This window comes from Nicotiana sylvestris, chromosome 3, assembly GCF_000393655.2.
Source record: "Nicotiana sylvestris chromosome 3, ASM39365v2, whole genome shotgun sequence".
NCBI lineage: Eukaryota > Viridiplantae > Streptophyta > Magnoliopsida > Solanales > Solanaceae > Nicotiana > Nicotiana sylvestris.
Genome location: NC_091059.1, coordinates 132110143 through 132130817, shown reverse-complemented (window position 1 = coordinate 132130817; position 20675 = coordinate 132110143). Strand labels below are relative to the sequence as shown.

The 20675-nt window shown below is 40.7% G+C and overlaps 1 protein-coding gene across 1 annotated transcript; it reads right to left on the bottom strand.

Moving 5' to 3' along the window:
• Window positions 1-203: 203 nt before the first annotated feature.
• LOC138888044 (uncharacterized) lies at window positions 204-5069 on the bottom strand. Its single transcript, XM_070169843.1, has 5 exons — window positions 4863-5069; window positions 2710-2997; window positions 2259-2665; window positions 1083-1342; window positions 204-976 (listed from the first exon to the last, which is right to left on the bottom strand). The coding sequence occupies exons 1-5, from the start codon at window positions 5067-5069 to the stop codon at window positions 204-206; spliced, it is 1935 nt and encodes a 644-aa protein (XP_070025944.1).
• Between the last annotated feature and the right edge of the window lie 15606 nt (window positions 5070-20675).

Below are 20675 nucleotides of genomic sequence, written 5' to 3'. Positions count from 1 at the left end.
TAGTGCGTCAGCTAACTCATTGTGGAATCGAGGAATATACCTAAACTTGACAGACTTAAACTGTTTACTAAGATTTTCCACATATTGCCTATATGGGATAAGCTTTATGTCTCGAGTTTCCCATTCACCTTGGGCTTGCTGAATGATCAAATCAGAATCTCCCATGATTAACAATTCCTCTACATCCAAATCAACTGCCATGTTCATGCCCAAGATGCAAGCTTCATACTCGGAGTGTTGTTCATATAGAAGAGTCGAAGCCGGGCTATAGCCGGATAGTGCTGACCAGTGGGCAAAATCAAAATTGCCCCAATCCTAACATCTTTTGCATTTACTGCTCCATCAAAGAATATTTTCCAAGCATTGGTGTCTTCTAGAATTACTTCAACTGAATTTACTTCCTTGTTTGGAAAGTAAGTACTTAGGGGTTGGTATTTATCATTAACCGGGTTCTCAGCTAGATGATCCGCCAAGGCTTGAGCTTTCATCGCCATGCAGGTGACATAGACAATGTCAAACTTAGTGAGCAGGATTTGCCATTTTGCTAACCTTCCCGTGGGCATTGGTTTTTGGAATATGTACTTCAGAGGATCTATTCTGGTTATGAGATATGTGGTGTAGGCCAAAAGATAATATCTAAGCTTCTGGGCGACCCAAGTTAGGGCGCAACAAGTTCTTTCCAACAAAGTGTACTTGGCTTCGTAACTAGTGAACTTCTTACTCAAGTAGTATATGGCTTGCTTTCTCTTCCCGATCACGTCATGTTGTCCTAGGACACAACCAAAAGAATTTTCCAAGACTGTCAGGTACAAGAACAAAGCTCTCCCTGGCTCATGTGGAACCAACACTGGCGGATTTGACAGATATTCTTTGATTTTATCAAAGGCTTCTTGGCTCTCATCCGTCCATTGGTTGTCGTGTCTTTCTTTAACTATTTGAATATGGGCTTGCAGTTGTAGTGAGTTGAGCGATGAATCTGCTGATGTAATTCAGTCTTCCTAGCAGACTCATGACCTCTTTCTTGGTTCTTGGAGGTGGAAAATCCCGAATAGACTTTATCTTTGTTGGATCTAACTCGATACCCCTCCGACTGACTATAAACTCCAGAAGTTTTCCAAACGGAACTCCAAATGCACATTTAGCTGGGTTCAATTTCAAGCCATACCTGCACAGACACTCAAAGAACTTTCTCAAGCCCCGCACATGGTCTTCCTGTGTTCTAGATTTAATGATCACATCATCCACATACACCTTAATTTCCTGGTGCATCATGTCATGGAAGATGGCAGTCATAGCTCTCATGTAGGTTGCCCCGGCATTCTTCAAACCAAATGGCATAACCCTGTAACAATAAGTGCCCCAAGGTATGGTGAAAGTCGTCTGCGTCTTCTTCAATCATCAGAACCTGGTGATACCCAGCATAACAATCCACGAAAGACTATAACTCATGTTTGGCACAGTTGTCAACAAGAATGTGGATGTTTGGCAATGGAAAGTTATCCTTAGGGCTTGCCTTGTTCAAATCCAAATAATCAACACACACTCGGGTTTACCCGTCTTTCTTTGGCACTAAAACCATATTAGCCAACCATGTAGTGTATCAGACCACTCGAATCACACCAGCTTTCAATTGTTTGGTGACTTCTTCTTTGATCTTATAACTGATGTCCATTATAAACTTCCTCTGCTTTTGTTGAACGGGTAGATAATCGGGATAAGTTGGCAATTTATGTACTACCAAATCAACACTCAGTCCTGGCATATCATCACAGGACCATGAAAACACGTCTTTGAACTCAAACAAAAGTATAATCAACATATCTTTAGTTCTTTCATCGACGTGAGTGCATATCATGGTTTCTCGGACCTCTTCCGGACTGCCCAAATTAACTAGCTCGATTTCATTTAAGTTTGGCTTAGGCTTATTCTCAAATTGTTCCAATTTTTGATTTATTTCCCTAAAAGCCTCATCTTCATTATTTCACAGTTAGACCACATTTTAGGATCTGAGCATGAAGTATGCAAGCACGTCATATTATTTAAGTCCGCATTATTAAAACTGAAAAGAAAAAGATAAGAAAATAATAATATCAGAATAAAGAAAATGGAGACATCCATTGACAATGAAATATAGATTTCATTTCATTTCATTGAAGATATGAGGGTTTACATCGATGTCAAAAGACAATAAAATAAAAACATTCCAGTTACACCCTAAAATAACTCGTAATGTAGAAAAGATATCAAGACTGGACTACCGAGATTCCCGACTGACATTGAATGGGGTAGCTTTCCAATTCTGAAGCTTGGCATTTGGTCCTTTGTACATCACCTTACAGTGCTCGTGCCTTCCCTCGGCTGGACCCATGTGGGACTCGTACAATATTTGTTTCATGGCTTCACAAATATCCTCAATCTCTTCGGCCGTGAAGGACTCTTCTTCTTCTTCTTCTTCTTCTTCTTCTTCTTTTTCTACATACTTGGGTTTAACAAATGACTTAGCGAGACGTGGAACGGGCTGAGGTAGGACCCACCCATTTTTCTTATGCTCATCAGCGCATTTTATGTCGACATTTGTAGCTTGAAAACCTACACCGAAGAACTTCTCATTGGCGGTCGAAGTGATGGGCTCTGTGATGCCTTGAGAGATACCCCGAGCCCCTTTCTGGACGTGTACCCATGTTTAATCATTTCACTGGCGACCATGACCGATGCATTAGATAAGCAAGGTTGAGGGAACAAGGCCCCTTCTTCATATTCGTCGGCGACCACAATTTCGAAGGCTTGATAGACAATGTGCTCAGTTCCTTTTTTAGCTTCGAGACACGGGACTGACGGGTCCCTATAAATGGACTGTTCATCCTTCCCATGGACAACAATTTCTTGGTTTTCATGTTCAAACTTGACCATTTGGTGGAGAGTGGAGGGCACAACTCCTGCAGCGTGAATCCATGGTCTTCCTTGGAGAAAATTATATGAAGTATCCATGTCCAGTACCTGGAAAGTCACTTCGAAATACACAGGTCCAATGGTCAAAATCAAATCAATTTCCCCTATTGTGTCTCACTTGACACCATCAAAAGCGTGCACACAGACATTGTTTGGTCGAATTCTTTCTGTTCCGATTTCCATCCTCTGAAGCGTTGAGAGAGGGCAAATGTCGACCCCAAGCCCACCATCTAGCATGACCTCTTCACATAATAACCTTCGTATTTGATAGTCAAGTGAAGGGCTTTGTTGTGAGCGGCTCCCTCCGGGGGCAAGTAATTGCGGCTGAAAGAAATTCTGTTAACTTCAAAGAATCGTTCAGCCATTCTCTCCAATTGTTCGACTGAAGTTACAACCGGGATATATGCCTCGTTCAATGTTTTCAAGAGTACCTTCTTATGTTCATTTGAGCCCAATAGCAGGGATAAAAACGAAACCTGGGAAGGAGTCTTCCTGAGTTGATCAACTATGGCATATTCCGAAGTTTTCATTTTTCGAAAAAACTCTTCTGCTTCATCAGCGCTCACAGGCTTCTTGGGTGGAAAACATTTATCCTTGTTCAGTTTTAACTTCTTTAGCTCTTCTGGGTTGTGGTACTTCCGAGATTGGTTCATTTTGTTCACCTTTCCCATAATCTCTTTCCCGTTGTAAATAACTAATGTTTTGCTATAATTCTAGGGGATTGCTGCGGGGTCTTTCATAGGGCTCTGTGGTGCGCATCTGATAACCATAGGCTCAGTCAGCCTTGGTGGCGTTACCGGCCCTCGTGCCACATAAGTCCCTTTTGACACATACAACTTTGGCGCATTCAGCGTGGTTTTCCTTTTCTCAAACCGTTTGGGAATGTTTAACATGAGCTTCTATTTCCTTGGGGCCCTAGGAACATAGAGAATTGTGTCCTTAGCAGGTGCTGCCTCAGTTTTTGTTTCCACAACTTTTTTTGCAACTTGAGGAATTTGAGTGATTTTTTTCTCATTTCTGGCTTGTTTCGCCGCCGCTTTAGGCCTTGCTTCTGAATCGGCAATAGCAATGATAGCTTTCAAGATAGTATCAAACTCTTTATCATCACAAATAATTCCAATGACCGGCCCGTTGTTGTGAGCCGGTAATGGATTGTTAGTAATATTGGGGGCTTCCTCGTCCCTCAGCACCACTCATTTTTGTTCTATCAAATTCTCAACTGCCCTCTTGGGAGTCCAAAAATCCTCCATATCATGACCCTCTGTCTTAGAATGATAGGCACATCTGGTACATGGCCGGTAAGATGGAGATTCCGAATTTTGCCGGTTTGGAGGCCCAAGTTGCAATAGACCCATCTAGATTAATTTTGGAAACGGGCTAGAGTAGGACTTACCAATAGGGGTGAAGTCGTGTCTTCTGGGAGGATTACGGGGGCGTGTATTGTGTTGGTAGTTGTTTTATGGTGGACAAGAGTTATATGGAGCTTGGTGAGGATGGTTATTTATGGGAGGTGGAGCTCGGTTTTTGTTGTAGTGCTATTGTGGCCGTGTATAGGGTTGGGCATTCATCACCGTATAGGGACGCGGTGCCACGACATATGCTACATCTTGATAGGGGTAGTAGTGTTGTGGGGTTTTGGGAGGCAGGTAGGAATGATCACAGGATCAACGGGGGCTTCTCGAACCTGAAGCCGTCATGAATCTTTCTTCCCTCTTCTTTCGATTTGCTAAACCCCCCGAGCCGTTCTGGATGGCTTGGGAAGTGGCTCTCAGAGCAAATTAACTTATGATTCGGCTAGTTTTCAGGCCATTTTCTACCATTTTCCAATTTTTATGGCTTTTGCAAAAGGTTTGCCCATGGCAGACATTATGTTCTGAGTAATCGGCCTCTTGGGCCTACAAGAAAACATTTACCATTTCTGTCTCATCCATTGGCAGTTTCACTGTGGATGCTTGCTCACGCAACTTGATATCGTATTCACGGAAGCTTTCCATGGTTTTCTTCTTGATATTGGTCAGGGAATTCATATTTGGAGCTATATCAACATTGTATTGAAATTGCCTAATGAAATCTCGGGCCAAGTCGTCCCATATATGCCAATGGGAGATGTCCTGGTCCATTTACCATTCTGACGCAATTCCTGTCAAGCTCTCCCCGAAATAGGCCATCAAAAATTCTTCTTTTCCACCCGCCCCTCTCAGCTGATTGCAATATCTTCCAGATGAGCGATCAGGTCTCTGTGCCCATTGTACTTCCAACGAGCAAATGAACATGAGGAAACATGCACAGATCGGAGTACGAAACACTCTTTTGGCCACTTAGGCCTTGCATGTTCTTAAGACTTTGTTCGAGACTTTTTATTTTTTGAGCCATTTCTTATTGCTTGGGGTTTCTTGACATTTTTTCTGGTTCCATTGGAGACTCATATTGCGGGTGATGAGGGTAAGAATTCAAGGTGACATGAGTTGTGTCTAGATGAAATACGGGACTTGAAAAGTGAAAGCTGGAGGCTTGAAGCATGGTCGGAACACTATTAGCTGTGCCATAGTAGTGACTGGGGGTGCAGTGAATACTGTAGAAGGTACTCCTGGGAACGGTGCCTGGGGGAGAACCTCAGAAGGCATACCGGTGAAATTAGCTGATATAGTAAGGTACCCAAACAGGATGAATGGGTTGGTTGCATGGATGGGGATGTTGGAGGTTCCACTCGTCTTGGGAAGCAGTTCAGGAAATCCGGGGATTGTAGCGGTTCTTTGCCATTAGACCAAACATCCCATATCTCTAACATACGGCAACACAACCTTCTGTTTTCTTCACCAGCTACTGATTATAACTGTAGGATAACCGATACCGGGCTATCCTCAGGCTCAATAATTGGTAGATGACTTTCGAAAGCCATAGGAATACTACCTTTGGATCTTGTGAAGTAACCGATACCGGGCTATCCTCAGGCTCAATAATTGGTAGATGACTTTCGAAAGCCATAGGAATACTACCTTTGGATCTTGTGAAGTAAGGATGGGAAGCCATATTACCACAAAACCAACCACCTGAAACAAGATTTGGTCTCATTGCACACACAACAAGCCGGATAGGGAATCGCATATTGGGGATGCAATGCACCTAAAAAGTTAAATGTTTCTAAATATTTTTGTAACAGCTATGTGTTTCATCCCAGCTTTGCTATCTCTTTTCTTAGATTTCAAATCCTAATTTCTTTTTCTTTCTCTTTTGCTATTTTTTACTCTTTTATTTCTTTAATCTTTTCTTTCTTTTTCACTCAATTTTCCTTTTCTTTCTCTCTCTTTTTACTCTTTTTTTGGTTTATTTTTCACTCAGATTGTCTATAACTATGATCGAATCCGATGGGGATTGCCTACGTATCACGATATCACATGAATCAGATCATTACGTAGTTCAGGGGAAAAAGGCAGAAATAAAGAAAAGAAGTTTTTGGGTTTTTCAATATTTTATTAAATAAAAATCTTTTTGGATTTTTCTATTACAAAGACTTGGGAATACTGATGATAAAAAAATAAAAAACAATATAAACTTAAAAATAGAAAAACTAACAGACTTGAAAAAGAAGAACAGACTCGAAAAAGTAGAATACAGACTCAATGCTAAAAAGGTCAAGAATACATACAAGCCTCCAATGCTACTCCGGGGGCCCGCGGGATATCAGTCGGTCTCGACACTGGCCTATGTACAATCTCTTCTTGAAGCTACTCTAAATCAGCCATCACCTGACGGACAAAGGTCATCACAGCAGCAAAGAACATGGACCTGGTCATATCTTCGCATTCATGTCATTTCATTGCAACATAATCAACAATTTCCTTAATCCTCATTCTAATGACACCCTTTTCTTGAAGCAGGCACCCAATTTGCTGTGACCGAGCCTCCAACACCTGCATGGCCGTATGGTTTTGGTCTTGCAATTGCTACATGTCTTATTCCAATCGGGACATCAATGTATATCAATGCTCTCTTTCCGTTTTGAAGTTCTTGGTATGTTGTACCATTTCATTTTTAAGGATGGCCAGCTTCTTCCTTAAAATTGTGACCTCTTTGTCATATCTCTACTTCAGTTGGTAATCCAACCTTGTCCGTTTTTCCGCACCTCTTGCCAACTGCGCTTGAGCCCTCAACAAATCTTTCTCGGCCTTTGTTAGGTCGATCGCATAATCATGCACATTCAACATTAAACTGCTTATGAGTTTCTCATCCTTCTCGCTCCTCACAGGCGTTTCAGCAGCTATCCTTATGTCCCGGAGTTGGGCTTGGAGTGCCTTGTTCTCCCGGGTCAACCTTCTCCTTTCACCTTCAACTTCTTGCACATGTAAGTCATTGTTAAATGCGATGTTTATCAACTTTTATTCTAAGGTGTGAATGGTGGCTTGATATTTCTTCTCCTTTTCTCCCCAGGTCAACCGTTCTCAGATTTTGTCATCAAAAGCCTGAATGTGAGGTCTTTTGGCGGGCCTTTCGGGCTCAGGCTCTAGCTTATCACTAGCACAAGATCTTTTCTCAAACCATATGGCATAATATGGGTCCACTTCTCCTCTCGCAGGATCTGGTACCTGAGTGTCATCTTTCAAATATCGGTAACCATTCCAATCTTGTTGGACTAAAGCCTCGGGTAGTAGAGCTTCTGGGTGTAGCTCAATGACTTGGGTACTCAAATCTTCATCTTCAGGCACCACTTGATATCTTCCCAACTGTCTTAAAACTCTCTGTGGTGCGTACGGTTGGACACTTCTTAAATCCATCAACATCAAATAGCTTTTTGTAGCTGTCATGTGTATGACTTCACTTACCGGGAGCCATCCCAAAGTCCATTCAATCTGGCTTGCCTTTAGAGTTCTTAGATGGAAGACCCATACTTCAAACCCTTATGGAGAATTATAATCTCTCACCCTTTCCTCATAACTCCCGATGAAGTTGTTCTTGCTCGGGCAATAACTCAGGAATTTGGGGTGATGTCGGAGATGCTCGATCAACCACATCTGCAAAAGAATGTTGCAACATTCAAAAAACTGAGCCCCAGACTTACACAATGTCAATGCTCGACAGATGTCCGCCAATATTAGCGGAGCAAGTGTATGATCTTCCTTGGTAGGGAGGACTTATGCAATTCTGGCCATGCAGATATCTATTGTCCCTTCTGCATTTGGGAAGACCATAATCCCTAGAAATGCCACTATGAAAGTAGAGCGACGATGAATTTGCCAGGTGCTCTTATTTTGCTTGTTGTTTAATCCCTTTTCGTGTGTTTCAAACCCAACCGAGTGCCCAAACCTGGAATAGAGGAAGTAAAAGGAACATCATCCTTTGTTTATATTGGTCTTCTTCATTTGCTTACTGATGTTCAAGAGATCAAAGAATCGGTGTACAGAGGGAGACATTGGGAACATAAGTTGTTGATTTCTCATGTCCCGTCCAAAACCAGTATATCTAGCTATTTCTTCCAAGCTAGGAGTAAGCTCAAAATCTGAGAAACGGAAGACGTTGTGGGCAGGATCCCAAAAAGTGACCAAGGCCTTAATCAGATCATCCCATGGTTTAACATTCATAATATCTATGAGAGAGACCAAATGCTCTGTTACCCAATCCTGACCATCTTTATCTAAGTCATACCACCACATTTGAAGCTGCAGTGGAGCCTGCTCTACAACCGTTAATGGCAGATTCTGGACAGTGTTCATTTTGTACCTGTGAATGGTTAGGATTAGGGTTGACTCCAGTGGAATCTTTTTGCAAAGTAAGTTTTCAATTTTCTAAAAAAAAAATCAAAGGAAGGTGGATACTTATGCAATATTAGCAACAGGTGGCTATTTTTGCAATAATGACCCCTTCACACTTTCAAATAAAGTTTGAGGCCAGAGAAGGGCTGGAAAAAGTGATATCCCATTGACAGACACGTCCATTATTTGTGAGAATAGCTCTTCGATAATTTGAAGATGTTCTAAGGCTATTCCGTCAAAAAATGGATCAAGACACAATCGAGATGGGTCGGCTTATTGTTTTGATCAGAGCACTGGCCATATTTATATTATATTTGGTTATTTTTTGCAAAAATAAGGCCGAACCCTATGTAGGTTGCCTGCGTATCTCACATCCGATGAGAATCAGACTTGCGTAGTTTGGTCAATTTTGACGTAACCGGGAAAACGTGATATTGACTCATTTTGAAATGACTCTTTTTAGTTTTTCAATTTTCATTGTTTTTCATTTGTTTTTTGAATAATTTTGGTAGAGTTTCAGGATATTTTCAAATATTGGGGTTTTCAAAACTAGACTTAACTTCTCCCTTACCTTACTCTTGGTTTTTCTCTTGATTTTCTTTTCCTAGCCGATCAACATGCAAGCTGAAGCAAATAAATGTACAAATAGCACGTAAGATGCATCAGGATGATCTTTTATTTTGGGTACACCTGTCCTAGATGAACCCAACCCGTGTGCTGAGTCCCTAAAGTTAAATGCACGTGATGCAAACAAACGTTCCTACTAGGGATCTGGCATGAGTCTATGTTATTCTAGGTTTAAACTTGGGGTTGTGTTCTAGACATGGCTTACCCAAGTGGACAGCTCGACCGAGGTGGGAGAAACGTTCTGGGAGCACGAAAGTCTACCCGGCCTAGTTGTTGACCCAGCCTCGTTCTATTTGGTATGACTTCTAATAGAAAAATGGGTCACACGTACGTGTGCACCATATTTTTAGAAGACTTAGAAGGGAGGTAGAAGAAGACAATATTACTATCAGAGCAGTAAATAAGCGTTAATTAGCACATTAGGCCCATAAACACAGTAATATCAATAAACAATAAAACCAAGTAGGGATTAAATTAACAAGCTCGAATTCTGAACCCAAACCAGAGATTCTAGGTTCTTTTCCCCAGCAGAGTCGCTAGATTTGTCACACATCCTTTTTCTCGAAGGTATAGGGAGTTTTTCCAATTAAAGTGACATTATTCAAAATAAAATTATTTATTTATTTTTAGAGTCGTCACTTGGAATATTTATGGTGTCCTAAGTCACTGGTTTATTTAAAAATCCCAAATCGAGGAAATTTGACTCTGTTTTAAAGTCTGCGAACACAGAAGACCGGATAAGAAATTTTGTTAACTCGGGAGAAGGTGTGAGGTACTTCCGGATTCTGTGGTTTTAATACGGTCTCTTTAATCATATCTGGATTAATTAAATTATTAAATTACGTATTTTTAGAACCTATGCGCGTTTTACCTTTTACCACTTTTTAATTATGGCGTTTATGGAATTAATCTTGAAACGGATTCCATGTGTATAAATCCGTTTTATTTGGGACGTTAAAAATCATGTCACGCGTACGTGTACACAATTAATCATGCTTTATTATTATTAAGATTGTTTGGCCAAAGTGGCGCGAACTCATACTTTGATTTATTTTTGGGAATCGTAATCATGTAACGCGAACGTGTACACAACCGCGATAGTAGATTAAATGCGTGCCTAAAGCATTTCTACAGATATTTGATTAAATGTGCCTAAAACATTTCTGCAGATATTCATAGGGTGAATTAATCTCCTAAGTCATTCTTTCCTAAGTTAAAGATCGCATGTGCATGGTTCTTGATTATAGAACAAATGTTGGCAGAGATTACATAAACAAATATGGGGTGAACCAGGCGGGTCTATACTTTACAAGGTTACGAAGGTAACCATATTTTCATTATTCTATATCTAAAGCTCAAAGGTATCTAGTTGATTTCAGATGTTACTTAAACTAAATCATATGGGTAAGAAGAATGTTTGCAATCAGAATTGAGTTCAAACCAAATTTTTTGCACAGTGGCGTTGTTTGACCAGCTGCTCATAGCAATGGGCATAAATGGCTGGCCCAAACACACTACAAGCAAGCTCTCATTGAGTAGACTTGAAGTCTTTAGAAACTAGAAAACTATCTCAACTAGGCCAAATCATTACCAAGCCCAGAACAAATATGAAACTACATGCAAACGTTGATTCTGCAAAACCCCATTTTCGCAAATTTAGACAACATTGGGAATCCAAATATTATTACAAAATCAGTTACAACGGATCAACATACAGCTCATCAGCATAATTATCTATTTCTAAACTTACACTGCTTAACTAAGATTACTATTTATCCATTCTCGAGCTTGTGGAACTTCTAGGCTAAATTCAAAATTTGATGCTTGAGACCTTATCCACTTTATTAAAATCTGAAAATAGAACTTCTGATCCTTTAATGAGCAAACACATCCATGTTTCCACATATTCTAACACCTATTAGTTACAACTCAAGGACAAGCTCAACGATTATATAGAAAATTTAACTAGACTCAAGTAACTTCATACATGTCTATATTAGATTCACTAGAACAAACCAGATGCAAGTCAGGTTTTCAATTATCATTACAGAATATTGTGAATACATGAACAAACTACTGCATATCTATATTATTCCAACACTCAAAAAACAATTATATGAATTTGAAGACTTAGATTCATACACGTTAAACATACAAGAACACATAATGCACTCTACTCAAAATAAACAATAAAACAGTCACAACTACACTAAGCATTTCATTAGTTCAAAACATGATTACACATACTGGAGGTCAAAGCAGTACCTTACAGCAACAAACCAAAAGGAAGAAGAAATAAGTCTCTGATTTTGAGAAGTGGCTAACAAACAGACTCTAACACAGCTTGATTGAAGATCAGCACACAGCAACTAACAACATTAATTCCCAGAAAAAAATCTCAATTTCAAGCCAGAATTAACTTGAGAAAACCAAAAACCAGTGAAGAGGAATGATAGAATCTTAGAAGCAGACTCTGAATTTTATTTTCCAAATCTAGCATGAACTTTTAATCCCAGAATTTTCTTTAGCTTTTGCTTCAAGAGAAAAATGAAAAAAATCTCTATGTGATGTGTCAATTCTCTGAAGAATGCTGAAAATTGTGTCTCAAAATCAATCTAAAGGTGAAAGAAAAGAAGTTAAATTTCAGTGAGGTTTTTCGTGTGTCAGAAATCTGTCTATGTGTGAGTGATATATGGCTTCTTATATAGAATGCAGTAGTGTGGTTTTGTGAGGAAAAACCATAGGGGTGTGAGAGAATCTGTCAGCTGAAATTTCGGGATAGGATATTTTTTCAACTGAAAATGGACATTTGTCCAATTTCAGATATTTTTTCTATTCTGAAAATAACCCTCTTTTACGCACATCTGACCTAAATTACCTTGTTTTATTACATTTGAACCCCTTCTAGAGGCATCTTGTTTAACTAAGATTCCCTGATTTCCAATTTCCTTTTGACCCCTTTTACTTCTGTTATTACCCTTTCACTTCATAAAGTTCCAATTGTGCATTCAAACATTAGCAAACAAAAAACTAAGAGCAAACCAAGGATCATCAAAACAGAAACAACCTACCAATCAAACTTAGCTAAATCATAAACTCAATTAAAATTGGTTCAGTTAATCTAAAACACATGCAATTAACTAATTATTCTTCTTTTTCTAACCTTAAACAAACTAATAACTAATTTAGTCAAAGGAAAAAAATCCAACATAGAAACCAGAAACAAAGGAAAAAGAGAAGACATATACTGATCTTGGCCGAAAATGAGTGGACGATTGAGGCGAAACAACGAACCATGATGGCGATGAAACTTGGCCGGTCAGTGGTGAGTTGGCCGGAATTCGATGAGCTTCGCAATGAGCCAAACTAACATGAATCAATTGCTCGTGTCAAGAGCAACCAACTCATGCAAGTTTGAGCCAAAACATGCTTGAAATTTCCAGAAAAACCATATTTAGGTTTTTTAATTTTCTTAGATTTGAAATTGGCCGAATTTGGGGAGGTTTTTGGAATAATTGATTGTGGATTTGTGTTGAGCGTGAAGAGAGGAGTGTAGGGTTTGATTTTGGGAGCGTTTGGGGTGACGTCGCCGCCGTGGACGATTTCCGGCGGCAGCCAACGGCGGAGGTTTGGAGAGGTGAGAAAGATGAGAGGTGAAGGGGAAATGGAGCCGGTCTCTAGGATTTGGGGGTTGGGGATTCGACAGTTATATTATAATAGGGAACTCAGTTGCGAGCCGTTGGATCTGTGGAGATCAAAGGCTGAGATTGGGGTGTGACAAAACGATGTCGTTTGGGTTACTAAGGGGCCCAAAAATGGCCTAGCAAGGCCTCTTTCTTTCCTTCTTTTTTCTTTCTTTTTGATTTTAAATCCTACAAAATTAGTTAAAAACCTAAATTGAGTTCTAAAACAACCTAATTATTAGCATTAAACCTAATTATTTATTTCTACTATTTACATAATTAATTAACTTAGACTAATGAAAGAAAGTTACTAATTTTAACACTAAAAACTAAACATGTAAAACTGAACCTCATTTTTGTGATTTTTGTTTAAAAATGCGATTAACTTCTGTACTTAAACTCTAAATGCAATTAAGAACTAAAAATGCTATGTAATGAAGATTTGGACATTTTTTGGTATTTTTCTATGGTTTTAAAATGTTAAAAATGCATGAAAAATGCAACTAAATGCAAACAATTAATTAACAAAATTTCCTACAAATTCTATAAAAATTAAAAATAATTAAGGAACAATCTATTTGTGAATTTGTAGAAGTATTTTAGTCGGGCGAAAATCACGTGCTCACAATGATTAACAGGATTTCCTAATAGGTAACCGCTTTCAGGACTATTTTTTGGTGCTTTCGTTGCTAATAATAGCTAATAGTATATTTTCTTCTGGAGTATGTTGCCACACCTCTTTTTTCCGAGGGAGATAAGGAGTTTTTTCAATTAAAGTGACATTAATCGAAATAAAATTATTTATTTAATTTCAGAGTTGTCACTTGGAATAATTTATGGTGTCCCAAGTCACCGGTTTATTTTAAAATCCCAAATCGAGGAAATTTTGACTCTATTTATGATCCGCGAACATAGAAGACCGGTAAGGAATTCTGTTAACCCGAAAAAGGGTGTGAGGCACTCCTGAGTTTCGTGGTTTTAGCACGGTCACTCAACTGTTAGTAATTGGCCTAATTATCTGATTTATTGCATGTTTAGAACCTATTGTGCATTTTTAACTTCTTAAAATCGGTTTTAATTATTTATGAAATTTGTTTAAACAAGTCGCGATTTCACGCATTTGTTATTTTTGGACATATTGCAAATTGCGTCACATGAAATGCACCCGCGATTTATAACATGTTTATTTTAATTAATGTTTGAAGTTATGGTCGGGTCACATGACATGCACACTCAAATTGGAATTACGTATCATGACTATGCCACATGAACCATACCCATAATCACGATGATTGTTATTAATCGCGCCTAAAGCAACTATGAATATTCATAAGCGATTATTTTCCGAAGTTTGAGATCATGCCTGAAAGTTTAAGAGTTATGGAATGATTTATTGTGGCCAAACTACAAAATTGACTAAGCTAAAAGAATTGTTGCTGTTGGGTAGTGAAATGGGTAATTGGTTGAGGCCATGATGTACAGCGGCGCCTTAGTGTGTTCCAGAGTCCAATTGACTCTTTAAATTAATTTGACGTGTTTGGTTTCGGCCGAGTATATCAATTTCGGCCCATATTGAGGTCTAACATATCCAAACATTAAAATTCGTTTGGTTCATGTATTAAAGGGTGGATTATTCATAGAGAGGAAATCTAAGATTATAACTACATGGCTACAGATTTGATGTCTCAACAACTAAAACTGATATTACAAACCAAAAATGTCATAAAGGAACAATTCTTAAACTCTACCCATCTTAATACAGACAAGTCAAGAACAAGTTGGAAATTTATGCAACTAAGTAGCTACCATCAACAAAGTTCGAACATAGCGATATAATAATCATATTATTGGACTAAGTCATTGCCATTGATTTCATCTTAGAAGCAGTGACATTACATTGAACTAATTAACCTGAATAAGGCACTCATGAATCAAGATATAATACTCAAATAAAAAGGTTTCATCTAGTTACAAATTGTTACCAGAAAACTCATGAAATCAGGAACAAAGCTATAAAACTGTAACTAGTTACCCCTTCTGTTGTTACAAAAATGGCTTCCAAACTAGCAGCTTCTATAATGACAAAAGATCTTCTACTCAAACCCTTCAACTCAAGTGCATTTAGCTAAAGTTCAAACCAATATCATAGACTCATAAAGCAATAAACACATGTTCCAAATCATTCAAATTTACCAATAACCTATACCAGCTCGAAATTTTAAAGATATTTAACATTACATATTGACCAAGATCTAGACAGAATAACACAGAATTCGAAGATTAAACAAACACTTCTGCATCTGTATGAGATCCAACAGTGATTTTTAGACTTCATATATACAACCATGGAACAACAAATTCGCAGATTCTGTGACGACCCGACCAGTCGTCTCATGAGTTACCACTCTGTTTCCCCCATTTTATGATTCTTCATGTTTCATTATCGGTATTCGGTGTGTTAGAGTTAAATCGGATTGGTTTTGATAAGAAATGAGACACTTAGTCTCTTTTAAGAAGGCTTAAGTTGGAAAAGTCAACTGGATGTTGACTTATGTGTTAGAGGGCTCGGATGTGAATTCCGATGGTTCGGATAGCTTCAGAAGGTGATTTGGAACTTAGGAGCATGATCGGAATGTGTTTTGGAGGTCCGAAATAGATTTAGGCTTGAATTGGCGAAATTGGATTTTTGGCGTTTCCGGTTGATAGGTGAGATTTTGATATAGGAGTCGAAATGGAATACTGGGAGTTGCAGTAGTTCCGTTGTGTCATTTGGGATGTGTGTGCAAAATTTCATGTCATTCGGACGTGGTTTGGTTGGTTTTTTTTATCAAAAGCGTAATTTGGAAGATTTGGAATTCTTAGGCTTGAGTCTGATGCGAATTTGGCATTTTGATGTTGTTTTGAGCGTTCCGAAAATTGGAACAAGTTTGAATGATGTTATGGGATATGTTGGCATGTTTGGTTAAGGTCACGGTGGCCTCGGGTGAGTTTCGGATGGTCAATCGAACCATTTCATGTTGAATTGCAGAAAACTGTTGTAGTGTTGCAGAGAAATTTGACCTTCGCGTACACGAGAAGGCCCTCGCGTTCGCGAAGGGTTAGCAGGTGAGGTCGGAGTTTTAGCCATCGCGTTCGCGAGGAAGGCTCCGCATTCGCGAAGGGTTGGGTGCTTGTGCATCGCGTTCGCGAGGGAGGCTCTGTGTTCGCGTAGAGGAAGTTGGGCACCTGGGTTTGAGGATTGATTTGTTCATCGCGTTCGCGAAGGTGGAGCGGAAGAGCCATCGCATTGCGAAGGGCTAGTCGCGATCGCGTAAGAGAAAAATCTGGTCAAAGTTGGATTGTGCTTCGCGAATGCGAGGCATTGACCGCGTTCGCGAAGAAGGAATTGAGGTCTGGGCAGAATGTTTAAATAGTCATCTTGTCCGCTATTTTGGGGTTAACTTCCACTATTTTGGAGCGATTTTGGAACTTTTAGAAGAGGATTGAAGAGGGTTCAAGGAGAAATACTTGGAGGTAAGATTCATGGACTTAATATTCGATTCTAATATGAATTCCACCTAATTAATCATAGAATTTAAGCCTAAAATTGAAGAACTAGGGCTTGTAATTGTAGACCTAGAATTTGGGATTTGAGGGGCCATTTGTGGTTGGATTTTGATGCTTTTGGTATGAATGAACTCGGGGAGTGATAAGAAGTCCATTGATGTAATTTTTATTGGAATCCAAGACTTGGGCCCGGGGGTCGGGTTAGGCCAATTTCGGGATTTGTGTTGTAATTTAATTTCTTTCGAGTGGGCTTTGTTCCCTTAGCATATTTTGATGGTTTTGCATTGATTTTGGTTAGATTTGGAGCATTCGGAGGCCGATTCGAGGGGCAAAGGCATCGCTAGCTAGAGATTTGGACCGGATAGAGGTGGGTAATGATTGTAAATGTTTTTCTGAGGGTATGAAACCCCGGATTTGCACATCGTTGTGCTATATTGAGGTGACGCACACGCTAGATGACGAGCGTGGGGTCATGCACTATTGGGGATTGTGACTTAGTCCATCCCGAATGATTGTTTTACTGCTTACTTGACTAAAAATTGTTTGCTATCATGATATTTTGGGCTGAATGCCATATTTGGCCTCCTGCCAACTATCTGAACCCTTAGGGGATTTTTACTGATACTTTCTCACTATTTTGACTTTATACTTGTTCTCAGTCATGTTATATTCTACTGTTTTCATAACTCAGTCATGTTTACTCTGCTTTAACACTTAAAATGATATTTTAAATGATATTTTGGGCTGAGCATCATGTTTTACTATTGCCCGAGTGGCTTGTGAGATTCTGACTAAGTGAGGCTGAGGGCCTATGTTGTGAGGAAACACTGATAATGATTATGAGGCCAAGGGCCTGAGATTTTTACGCCACGAGGTGGCTTGTTGATATGAGGCCGAGAGCCTAGTGATGATGCCACGAGATGGCTTGATATTGCGCTTGGGCCGTAAGGGGCCCTTCCAGGAGTCTGCACACCCCTAGTGAGCGCGGGTACCCATTATGATGTGAGATATAGCCCGAGGGGCTGGTATTATTCCATGTGTTGCCCGAGGGGCTGATTCTGTTGGTATTGTGCCCGAGAGGTGGTTCCTTATGTGTTTACCTTTTCTAGTTGCCTGTCTTTTACTTGCTTAACTGTTTAAAAAGGCATTTTAAAAAGCTTAAACTGAACTAAAGCGAATTTGCATATTTTCTAGCTTTTATAGCCTGTAATGTGTTTTACGTGATTTCTTATTACTCAGTCTGCATTTATCATTATTACTCACTGAGTTGGAGTACTCACTTTACTCACTGCACCCCGTGTGCAGATTCAGGCGCTTCAGGTCCTGCTAGCGAGTGTTGATCCTTCCAGCTCAGGCGGATTCGGAGATTCTCTAGGTAGTAGCCAGCGTTCGCAGCCCATAGCTTCTTCCCTTATTTTATTTTCTCTATTTTAGCTTTTTATTAGACTATGTAGACTCTTCAGACTTGTATTATATTGATAGATGCCCATGACTGGTGACACCCCTATATCGAGTTGTGTTGGTTTTTATTTTGTAAATTGTACTGTCACTGCTTATTTTGGGATTTTATCATGTTTAAGACTTAATTGTATTATCGTAACTGCTTCAAAGGGAATTGGGAATGTGTCGGCTGGCCTTGTCTTCACTAGAGGCGCCATCACGACCGGGTCCGGGTTTAGGGTCGTGACAAGTTAGTATCAGAGCCTAGGTTACATAGGTCTCACAAGTCATGAGCAGGTTTAATAGAGTCTCGCGGATCGGTATGGAGACTTCTATATTTATCCTCGAGAGGTTGCAGAACTTTAGGAAAAAATTCATATTCTTGAAATTCTTATCGTGCAAATTTGTTTATCTAAGTACTAAACTTCTGTTATTCTATTCTCTCACAGATGGTGAAGACACGCGCTACCGGTCAGGATGGACAACCACCAGTACCACTAGTTGTGGCCACTAGAGGCTGAGGACGCGATCGTGGTCACTGTAGGGGCAGAGGTGTGGCCCGCACAGCAGCTAGGGCAGCACCTGCAAATCCACTAGCTTCCCCAGTTCAGGATCAGGTTCAAGTTGTGGACGCTCCAACAGCGCCAGCTTAGGCACCAGCTGTGCCCATTGTGATTTCGGGTCTTCAGGAGGCCTTGGCTTAGATTCTATCAGTTTGCACTGGCCTAGCTCAGACGGTCACAGTTACTACAACCGCAGCTACTTCTCAGGCTGGAGGAGGCTCTCAGACTCCCGCCGCTCGCACACCTGAGCAGGTAGTGCAAGGACTTCAAATACTGGGGGCGTATCCAGCCCAGCCGGTTGCAGTTGCTCAGGACTATGTAGTTCCTGCCATGCCAGAGGATGAGGAGCTTAGGTTGGAGAGGTTTGGTAGACTTCATCCTCCGACTTTCAGTGGTGCAGAGGGCGAGGATGACCAGGGTTTCTTGGATAAGTGTCAAAGGATGCTTCATACAGTGGGTATTATGGAGACCAGCGGGGTCGCTTTCACTACTTATCAGTTTTCTGGAGCTGCATTCACTTGGTGGGAGTCTTTTGAGAGGTGTAGGCCTATTGGGTGCAGCACCCCTTACCTGGCAGCAGTTCTTTGTTCTCATTCTGGAAAAGTATGTGCCGCAGTCTCACAGAGAGGAGCTGTGCAGGCAGTTCGAGTGGTTGCGTCAGGGAGAGATGACTGTGACACAGTATGAGATAAGGTTCTCCGAGTTAGATCATCATTCCATTTGGTTAGTTCCTACAGATAGAGAGAGGATAAGGAGGTTTGTTGATGGCCTCACTTATCAGCTTCGTATTCTCATGACCAGGGAGAGGATGACTGGTGCTACTTTTGAGGAGGTGGTAGCTATTTCTCGTGAGATTGAGTTAGTTCGTCGTCAGGAGCGAGAGGAGAGGGAGGCCAAGAGGCCAAGAGGATCTGGTAGTTATGGTGGTGCTCCTTCGAGAGGCCAGTTTCAGCACGACAGAGGCCATCCATTCAGCATGCTCATCCAGCTCGCCCAGGTTATCGTGGGGTATCATCGGGTCATGGTTCTCACAATTCTCATCAGGTTCAGTCATCACTTAGTGCCCTTCCAGCTCAAAGTTCATCCCGTCCTCCATTAGTTCAGGGCTCTTCTATGACAAGTGCATCTTCTAGTCATTCCGGTACTAGGGGTTCCCTTCAATCCCCTTATCCAGCACCCGGGAGTTGCTATGAGTGTGGAGAGATGGGTCATATGTGGAGGCAGTGTCCTCGTCGACTTGCGGGTTCATCTCAGCAGAGGAGTCAGCCATTGGATTCAGCACCAGTTACTTCACCACCACTCGCCCAACCAGCTAGGGGTGGAGGTCAGTTAGCTAGGGGTCGCCCTAGAGGGGGAGGTCAATCAGGTGGCGGTCAGGCCCATTTCTATGCACTTTCAGCTAGACCCGATGTTATTGCTTCCGATGTTGTTATTATAGGTATTGTCTTAGTCTGCCACAGAGATGCTTTTGTATTATTTGATCCCGGTTCCACCTTTTCTTCTGTGTCATCATACTTTGCTCATTATTTGGGTATGCCCCGTGAGTCTCTTGCTGCACCTGTTCATGTATCTATCCCCGATGGGCGATACTGTTATTATAGACCATGTGTGCCGGTCGTGCATGGTGACTATAAGGGTCTGGAGACCCGAGTGGATCTTTTACTATTATGTATGGTGGATCTCGATGTTATTTTGGGCATGGATTGGCTATCTTCGTGTCATGCTATTCTTGGCTGTCATGCCAAGACAGTCACATTGGCTATACCGGGTGTGCCACAGATTGAGTGGCGAGGTTTGACTGATTATGTTCCTAGTAGAGTGATCTCATAGGCCCAACGTATGGTTGGGAAGGGTTGTCTTTCATATCTAGCCTTTGTGAGGGATGTCAGTGCAAAGACTCCTAGTATTGATTATGTTCCAATTGTGAGGGATTTTCCCGATGTGTTACCTACAGACTTGTCGGGCATGCCACCGGATAGGGATATTGATTTTGGTATTGACTTGGTGTCGGGCACTCAGCCCATTTCTATTCTGCTATATCGTATAGCACCAGCAGAGTTGAAGGAGTTGAAGGAGCAGCTTCAGGAACTCCTCGATAAGGGGTTTATTCGGACTAGTGT

Coding starts and splice junctions, on each gene's coding strand:
- LOC138888044 (XM_070169843.1), bottom strand. CDS start 5,069: ATGGACCAGGACATCTCCCATTGGCATATATGGGACGACTTGGCCCGA. Junction 2,998..4,862: donor CAATGGATGAGACAGAAATG/GTAAATGTTTTC, acceptor GTGACTTTCCAG/GTACTGGACATGGATACTTC. Junction 977..1,082: donor GTTTATAGTCAGTCGGAGGG/GTATCGAGTTAG, acceptor TTACATCAGCAG/ATTCATCGCTCAACTCACTA.